The sequence below is a fragment of the Hippoglossus hippoglossus genome, chromosome 21 (assembly GCF_009819705.1).
Source record: "Hippoglossus hippoglossus isolate fHipHip1 chromosome 21, fHipHip1.pri, whole genome shotgun sequence".
Classification (NCBI taxonomy): domain Eukaryota; kingdom Metazoa; phylum Chordata; class Actinopteri; order Pleuronectiformes; family Pleuronectidae; genus Hippoglossus; species Hippoglossus hippoglossus.
Window position 1 is genome coordinate 16,542,000 of NC_047171.1, and position 9,482 is coordinate 16,551,481.

At 42.6% G+C, this 9,482-nt stretch overlaps 1 protein-coding gene across 1 annotated transcript; it reads left to right on the top strand.

The window, feature by feature from the left end:
* Positions 1 to 4,283: 4,283 nt before the first annotated feature.
* klf5b (Kruppel-like factor 5b) lies at positions 4,284 to 8,124 on the top strand. Its single transcript, XM_034574705.1, has 4 exons — positions 4,284 to 4,633; positions 5,444 to 6,368; positions 6,459 to 6,518; positions 7,226 to 8,124. Exons 1-4 carry the CDS (start codon positions 4,454 to 4,456, stop codon positions 7,402 to 7,404), a joined length of 1,344 nt encoding a protein of 447 aa, XP_034430596.1. The 5' UTR covers positions 4,284 to 4,453; the 3' UTR covers positions 7,405 to 8,124.
* Positions 8,125 to 9,482: the final 1,358 nt, after the last annotated feature.

A 9,482-nucleotide genomic window follows, 5' to 3' on the forward strand; every position in this document is an offset into this window, starting at 1 on the left:
CACAGGATTTCAATGTGGCCGTGTGGGCCAACGGGGGCTGATGTATTGAATTTACTCCTGGAGGCACACAAAGGCGGCACTATATGAGCACTGTCGTTTACATTTCTGGACATTAACTGTCAGTGGCTTGGTCACGAATGCAGTTTGTACAAATCAAACAGATTACAAGCGGGTCAATTTCACAAACCTGCCCATTCAAATGATAAAACTTTAGTGACAAGAATTTGTCAGCTCTATCAGACAGGAGGAATTACCGGGGATCAAGTGTCTCTTTGTTCACCCCACGTCGGCCACACAGTGACATGAGGATGAGGAGCGGTGCTGCTTTGCTGGAGCCTTGTAAAGTTTCAACTGGCAGATGAATTATTTTAGTCTGCTCCCCCCCCTCGTCTCTCTCTCCTTCTCTCTCTCTCTCTCTCTCTCTCTCTCCCTCCCTCCCTCCCACTCTCTCTCTCCAGAACAACGAGCAGGTTGTCTGTCCAAGGGCACACCTGTAAGGTGCAGACCCTCGACAGGCTTACCTCAGTGGCCTCTCCTGCTGTACTCAAAAGGCAATTATTCCTCCCAGAAGATAGAGCACTGTCAACTTCAAACGCGCGACATTCTTCAGGCAGATTAGACTAAAATTATGTTTTATTATTTTGGGCCCCGAAGAATGAATTGGACTCTATTTGGTGGTCTTTGTGGTGAAATCCAAGACAGTTTAAATGGCAGAGGTATGTTTGGAGTCAGGGTAATACTCTGGTGTCTTTATGAAAGGGCAACAGAGAGGATCAGATTAGAAGCCGAACAGCGAGAGTCTTTCAGTGCGGCTGTGCTATCATCTCTGTCTTCTTGTCCGTGCCTGTAGAGAGGTTAAATTAAATGGCTGTAATAAATGTTTTGGTCTTGCTGATGTGGTATGGCCGGCTATCAAACGAAAACACTGTGGAGAAATGGCATGGTGGAAGATCAGAGAGAGGAACAAATGGAGGGTGGGAGAACTATGTCAGCACATTACCAACATTAGAAACGGACTTGTTTTCACTTAAACCTCAATTATAATGGTGGCTCCAGAAACAATTATATTGATGAATGCGTTCTAAGTTACTGTAATTAAATTATTCCATTTAATTAACGAATTATATTGAATTTCTCCCCAGAGGACGGCATTAGCCTCATCTGCTGTTTTACAAACAGGAGTACTCTAATGTTGTGTGCTATGGAAATGATTACTAATGCCTAATGAAACTGTGTCAGATCAGATAAATGCTGCACAGAGTCAACAATCCAGGCTTGTAACTCAGCCAAACTTGAGACGAAATAATAAAGCCAAAGAAGAGAATTATTGATTGTATTTTCTCAAGGGCAGGCTTTAAAGCTGACATCATATAAATTATAATTCTGAGGGCCTGCATGAGCTTTTAAAGAAAAGAAAGAAAGTCAAACTAAATATGTATTAAACAGGGTTTTTTTAAATAATCATCTTTGTATAAAAATACACGTATAAAGATTTCCATTTATAACAAACATATTATGTGTTTTTAACATCGACTTGTATGAGTCTTTAAGGACCCACTCAGACTACCAACATTTTAATTTGCAAATGAATACTGCTAAATCAAAGTGCCAGTTTATTGCATGAAAACATCCCCTTGCTGTTTCTGCTCACTGGCTATAGAAGGTAATTATACACAATATAAAACTGGAATGCATAACTGTCTCACTTTGATGGCTCAGTGCATAAACGCACGAGTGAAGTTCCACTGCAGCTGACCATTGCCCTCTGGTGGGAGCGCCAAGCACCTGCTGGAAGACAAACTAAATATAGAGATTTGTTGGTATTTCTTGTGTAACGGAAACTGTCACAGAATTCAGGTTAACTCGCAGTAGCAGGAGGGCATGTGCACCAATATTACACACTATTAGTCACAATAATTTCACAGACAAAATATCTAAAATGATTTGATCTGATCGCAGAAAGTTATGTTACCCTTTAAAAAAAATAATAACGAAATAAAAACCCATGGTGCTTGCAGTGTCAACGTGCTGCATGTGTTTATTGTCCCGTCCCCCGTCCCCCCCCCCCACCCCCCCACCCCCCCCCCCCCCCCCCCCCCTTGGCTTGGCCATATTAGTCCATGTGAGAGCAGAGAGAGAAGTTGTGATGCAGTAAGCACATACCACACATTCCCTCTCCTCCACTGTGCAGTTGTTGGGCATATTGTGAGGTTTTAATACTGGGGGATATGGAGGAGGGCTCGGCTCACATTCGCTGTACAGGAAGAGCCGCGGCCAAGAATGACAGTTGCTCCTCTTGGAGCTGAGACATCCATGGATTTAAATTGCACTTTGAAAGGTCAGCACATGACAGGCAATCAGTCTGCTCCTAATTGGATGATCAGCAGTCATTTGAATATGTTTGAGATTATTTTTTTTTTAATCACATCAATGAAAAAAAACCTATGAATATGTTAACATTTTCTTGGTGCAGAGTCACTGTGATAGTAAAAGTAAGTGGATGTTAAAGGTATTGTATCCTTAATGAAATAATACAAATAATAACAACAATTGTTATGATAATAATTTCACTGTAATGTACAATCAAATTAAAATTACAAAAAAAAAAGCTAAATCATTGAGATAATAACTTTAGATTTTAAACTGTTTTCAAAACAATATTACAGTCTTTAAAACAAGGAAAGTACAGCGACATAAGATAGTAAAATGAGATGATGAATAAATATAACAAACTACATCACAGGCTCAGAGAGGACCGTCATATGAAAATTAGTTTTGAGGTTGCATTTATAAAAAGAAAAACACTTTGCATAAGATCCTCTATCGTTCCACAGCTGAGTATCAATGACTCATTGTTCCTGTACAAACCTCCAAATGAAGAGCCCTTAATGAAAATGAATTTTCATTGTAATAATGGTAAAATGTTACTTTATACATTTATCCACATGTTTTTCTGTATCTTTGGCTTTCACACTTGACTCCATCTAACCTCTGATACATTCCCATTGAAAACCTGTTCAGTCAAGTCTTCGTGTGGGTGCAGTTACAACATTAATGAGAGGACAAAAACTGCCTGAAGAAAAAACATAGATGGGAGTGGCTGTAAATGTCACACTTAAAGAAATATCCTTACACAAACACTGATATTTTTTTTGCTTACGGTGAAACGTTGCTAAGCGTCTACATCCGTGCCAGTGTTGTGTCATACCTGCGTTTCCAGTTCCAGCATGTTGCACCGACATTATCATTGAGTCTTCACACACACAAGTGTGGTGAGAAGAAATCCAAACTCCTGACAAGTCGATTCTGATTTGTTAAGCTGAGGCATAAAGCGGCTGTCACCGTGATCTCAGGAGGGCTGAAGGTTGAATTACTGATTATTTTCATTGCGGAGCAGAGTATCAGGAGTATACCTGAGGAAATAAAGAACAAACAAGGGCAGATGGAAACATCACGTGTCAGTTCCGGCAATGTCACAGCAGAAGGTGCAAAAATAAATACAAAATGAAAGCAGCTTTTGCAGTTTATTGTCAGTTCAAGATCCTGCAGGCAGGTCCAGGACAGATTATTATTACTGAATCTAAGTATCTATGATCTGCAATGCATAAGAGTCAAATGCTGCAGCTATTTTGATAGGAAGCATCTACTGCCTGTATATGTGTGTATGTGAGGGCTTCACTGCTGGCTCAGGAATGTTGGCATCAAGTATGCAGTCCTGACAGACAGCTGCACTGCAGTGGCGTTTTTAACATGCCACACCAGGACCACGAGTGTACCGCAGGCTCCGAGAAAATCACACACTGCATCTAAAGCATGATCGGGGAAAACTTGGGTGAGGAGGATTTTTGCTGTGGTGGCAGTTTGGGACGTGGAATGTATGTAATCTTACAGGTCCAGGGATGGATCTCTGTGACATTTGTAGGTGGCAAAAAATTATAAAACTGCATTAATTTAAAGTTTTATCTTCATTTATCTTTGGCCCCAAGGAAGCTGAGGTCATATGGAGACAAACTAAGACACAGGGCCTGTTCAACATGACCCTGATGAATACTGCACTGACTCACTTTGTTTTGACTCTGTTAATAAACTGGGCACACTCAAACCTGACAGCTTCCTCATCCTCGCTTCGCCTCTTCATGCCCCACATTGCTCAGTGTTATTTCTGTGTTCCTCGGCCATGTCGCCCCATCACACAACCACGGGCATTCATTGCGTTAGGTGTATCCCGATCGTCCTGTTTATTTTGTACATGTTCAGCCCCGCCCTGCAGACGCGCTGATACCACGCAGTTGCGTAATTTGACAAGCCAGCGCAAAACAGGGAGAATGAGCGCTTGACAGCCGCCGCTTTGCTGGTGCAGATTGTAAACTAAAAATAATAATACTAACAACACATATGCGTGATTTACTCCTGGAAGATTTCGGATAGTTAGACCGGTACCTTTTTGCTTTTAATGGCCGCTGCCGTGAGGAATAATGTTTGGGTCGCTCCGGGGCAGGACGCGCAGTTTCTCCACAGAAGCGCCACCGCCGCGCCACTGACGGACGGTGCGAGGGGTGAGGATCATGGACAAGCGCTGTGTAGCACGAGGGATGCCATCCCGGGAACTTCGTGCTTCCATGATTACAACGTGGTAAGAAGAGACTGCGTTCATTTGCTTCTTCTTTCTGCATCAGCCTCAGATGCATCGCGGCGCGTAAATCCCTGCTGTGGGTTTTTTTTTTGGCGTATAGAAAAGCTGATGAAAGCAAAAACAGGCTGTTTTCATTTCCAGCCCGATACTGGGGGGGGGGTAAAGGCCCGGTGTGTGTTTGGTCGTCTTGGTGTTTGCAGCCCCCTCGTGCATCTGAAATTCAGAGGTTTATCTGTCTGCAGCCACTGATGCTGCTGACATTCACTGACAGAGGCTGAATCGAAAGCGGGACATGGCTGGGATGTGAAACGCTGCACCCGCTCCACAAAACTTGTGAGGGAAGGGATGCATAGCGCTGCGGAGCAACTGGCTCCTTCTAATTTCAGCCGTGCATGAACAAACAGCTCGGGCTGCGTGGTGCGTTTCAGAAAGGGCGTCTGCTGCTTGTAAAGGGAGGCGGTGTGTGTGTGGGGGGGCATTGGTTGGTGGCGTCTTTGATGTGGCACGTGCAGGCCCCAAAATTCATCCACCAATATATTCACAGTAGCTGGGTTTGTTTTTTTCAAGGTCTCATGATTCTAGGTTTGCCGAAGGGATTCCACATATGGATAAACAACCTGGAATTATCATGATTTTTTACAAGGAGAAGTCAAATGAACCTGTGAGATGTTCAAATCCAAGACTTCAAGATACCTTGTATCAAAGGAAAATGTGTATTCTAAAGAATCCACAACAGCCTGAATCAATTTTCTCTCCTTTGGATGTACTTGCACAACTTACCTGATCATTTCCTTCTCTTTCCCTTTTCAGGCTAAGTCAGAGATGGACAGCTACCTGTCTCCGCACCCGCACGACATAGTCACCTCCAAAATGCTGTGCAGGGACAGCTCTTTGATGCTGGAGCAGCCTTTCCCAGAGGACTTTGCCTCGCCTTACAGCGTCAACATGAGCCTGCTCCTCCCTGACGTCACATACCTGCACCCCGGTCTCTGCAGGACCGTGAGGCAGATCAAAACAGAGCCGTCGCACTCCCTGATGCACCCCACCTGCCAGGGCAACGGGGTGCCGCCACCGGCTCTCCCGGGTGTTCTGAGCGCCGCCGACACAGCAGGCGGTAACTTTTTCATCAAACAGGAAGTGCCAGATTTCCAGGATGTTCCCCTGTTTCAGCTCTTGAACTCTGACCTGGAGCAGCTCATTCACGGGTCGCAGCTGAACTCCATCCCCATGGCACCGCTAAGTCTTCCAAATGGGAACGTCCATGTAGGCCCATTGCCGCATTCTGCAAAACCCACAGGGAATCCTCAGAGAGAGTGTTTTCAATTCAATCGACACTTGGGCCATCAGCAGACACCGACCTATTTGCCCCCGTCTCCGCCAAACTCTGAGCCCCCAAGTCCAGACAGGGGGAAGGAGCTCCTCCACAATCTGTCCCCACCTCCCTCCTATGAAGCCAGCATCGCCTCTAAGTTAACATTTCAGACCCATAATCCCATCGACCCAAGACAGACTTCCAGTGTCGCTCCAATCCAAGGTCCACACCAAAATACCAGTGTCCGATCAGTCCAAAGTCCAGGTGTTGGTCCAGTCCAGCGTTCGAGCCTGACGCCAGTTCAGACAGCACCAGGTGTTGGCCCTCTGTCCCCAGTGTTGGCCCAGTCGGCTTCACTTAGGTTCAACCGAAGGAATAATCCTGATCTGGAGAGACGGCGGATTCACCACTGTGACGTCCCAGGTGAGACTTCGGTTTGTTTGCAGCATTAAAACTGAAATGTTCTATAGTTAAAAAAAACATCTCAAAGTACTTTCTCTTTCTCCTTTTTAGGATGTAAGAAAGTGTACACCAAGTCCTCTCATTTAAAAGCCCATCTACGGACCCACACAGGTACGTGTTTTGTGTTGCATTCTTATTTTAGGGTGAAAGTGTGGATGTTGCCAGGCAGAAGAGTGTACTTGGCATGTAGATGCATTCTGTCTGCTGACAGACCTGGCCCACATCTCTCTGCTGTCAAATCGCATAAACCCTGCAGCTCTCGTAAAGGGGACAGGGAGACAGACAGGACACACTGTGATTTATGGCTCACAGCATCGTATTCGTTTTTTTCATCATGAAAACTCCTTCATTAGTCTTTTGGAATCTGAAGAAAACATTCCGTACTTTTAAATGATGTTTATTAGAGCCAGACCGATATATGGCTTGGCTGATAATATCGTTCGACATGAGCCTTTCACAGACATATTGCTGTCAGTGTTTGTCTGCTGATATGAAAAAAATATATGTTACCGAATAAACATTGCAGAAAAGATATGTATTTATCTTTATTTTTTATATTTGGTTGTACTTGTGTTTTCTTTTTATTTATAGTTATTTATAGTAAAGTTAATGGTTAAAGCCTCAATCACATTTCTTTGTACTGAGGGTTTGATAGCGAAAGAAATCATGATTGATTCTTAGCATATATATACAGTATATTGGCTGATATATTGGTATCAGAAATGTTTTCTCCCTAATATTGGTATAAAAAAGAATGTCTCTGTATTAAGGACACTGTGTGTGTTGACTGTTGTTTCTTTTTAATTTTTTTGCTGAAGGAGAGAAGCCTTACCAGTGCTCTTGGGAGGGATGTGAGTGGCGCTTCGCTCGTTCCGATGAGCTGACTCGCCATTTCAGGAAACACACCGGTGCAAAGCCTTTCCAGTGTGGAGTATGCAACCGCTGCTTCTCCCGCTCCGACCACCTGGCACTACACATGAAAAGACACCAGCGCTAGAAACACCCTCCTGCAAATCCAGTCAATCGTGTTATTTTTCCAGTTTAAACATGGACAAAGAACTGACAAATTTGAAACAGTGGATTATTCCACTCACTTCCCAGTTGAGATATTCTTAGCAGTGCTGGCCCACACCTAATTGTTTTTTTTATTGTAAAGAGAATTTAATATTACCGTTGCCTTATTTTATTTCCATGTATGCATCCCAATATTGGGGGATATGTCAGTCAAAAACCTTATAGCAATGAAATAACAATTAATCTTCCTAAGCCTTTATTTTCATTCGATTTTGTTTCACTTCAACGTAACTTTACAGCCAAGGAATTTCAATTTTTCATTTTCAAGGTTTACGGGGTCTAGATCATATCTATAATGTATTATATGGGCATTTATTTAAATAACTTAAACTAGCAAACTGCCACACTGTAAGTGCTGAGGTCGATCAAGTATTGTTATGCACTGGAAGGTCAAAGACTGTGTTGTTTAGTCCAGGAGGTAAAAATGACTGTGTTTCATATAAAAAGTTCGAACTAAGCAAGTTGTAGGTTTCAGAAAGGACACAGTAGGAAGTTGAGAGAGGAAATTTGAACGAAGTCGTGGTGAACGATGTGGCGAGTGCAGTGCATGGAGCGCGATCACTGCCAGTTAATGGACACATTGTCACAGAGAATAAATTTACTCAAAGCAAAACAGATAAAGACAAGAATGACACTCAGTAGAGCGTGCACCCCCGCCAAGGCCCCACAGCCCTCCTTAAGTTCTGCACCAGAGCCGTCGTGTTCGTTTGGTCATAGTTGTAAAACTATTGAAGATACATATAAACTGTTAATTCCCTACTGAATCCACAATAAGTCATCTACACATTAATGGTAGTGACCCAATTGTCACCATATTTGCACCAAATTTTCTTACTGATCCTTGAATTGTTCCCTGCAAAATTGGTAAAAATGTCAAAATGCCTGGATCAGCCTCTTTGTCTCGAGCCGCTCCAAATTCTAAAGCGTTCTTTCTTAGCCCAAGTGGCTATTCAGTCATTTTTGTGTAATCGAACAAATAAACAGACAAAGAAATGGACAGGGGTGAAAACGTAACCTCCGTGGTGGACGTAATAAACGGTTTATCTGAAATGAAAGAAAGAAGATGGTTTTGAGATGTCACATTCTGTTGGACGGCTTTGTAAAAGTTCGATATCTACACTGAAAAAACAAATGCATTAAAAAATTCACACAAATGAAATAAGTTTTTACAAATTCAAAATAGCAATTGTGTTCATATAACTTGTTGAACAAACTTAATTCATTTGTGCCTTATCAACTGAAGTAACTTTTGGAGTTGGTGCAACAATGTTTTTCCCTTATGACATAACATACACATGGTAAAACAAATTATTTAAAGACTTTTATGATCAGAGATTTTATATGATTACTGAAAAGGTTTAACTTATTTTAAACTGCTTGTTTTACCCCACGTTACTCAACAGCCGCACAGCAATATGTCATCTTAGCGTCAGAGAAGGGCTCGGAGAACTGCTCACACATAGTTTACAAGAGTTTTGAGTACATGACATTTAAGCAGCAGGTCAGAGTTATTTTTTCTCCGCTGGAACTCGTCGTGACAAGTGGTCGTCCGCTCATCTTGATTTTGTTTTGGTTGCAAATCGTGTGTCCCAACATACGATATTTTGTTCTGCTCGTAACAGGATTACAACATCGTATCACTGATGATTTGTCTTCCTGAGTGGTTTCAAAGTGGTGTCTTTGAGTTTGAGATTTCGTTTTTTTTCAGACTTCGACTGAGCACCTGCCAGTCTGAACATCTGTGAAAGCTTTGGATCTCTTTGACGACTGTCCATGTTTTCAAACACCTTTTGAAAGTGCCTTTAACTGCTTTTTTCCCTTCTTTTCTTTTTTGGATGAATGATAAACAGAGCTGCCCCGTCGGGACAATGTTCTCTTATCTGCTACGCCGCTCTGCCAAAAATGATTCTATATGTTGGCTGCCCCTCTGTATTTCCACCAGACATCAATTCCTATTTATGACCAAATTTATTCATAATTTGAGTCGGGTTGAACAAAATT

Excerpts from the sequence above, each read along its gene's own strand:
- klf5b (XM_034574705.1), top strand. The coding sequence starts at position 4,454 with ATGGCCGCTGCCGTGAGGAATAATGTTTGGGTCGCTCCGGGGCAGGAC. Across the intron at positions 4,634-5,443 it reads GCTTCCATGATTACAACGTG|GCTAAGTCAGAGATGGACAG; the intron begins GTAAGAAGAGAC and ends TTCCCTTTTCAG. Across the intron at positions 6,369-6,458 it reads TCACCACTGTGACGTCCCAG|GATGTAAGAAAGTGTACACC; the intron begins GTGAGACTTCGG and ends TCTCCTTTTTAG.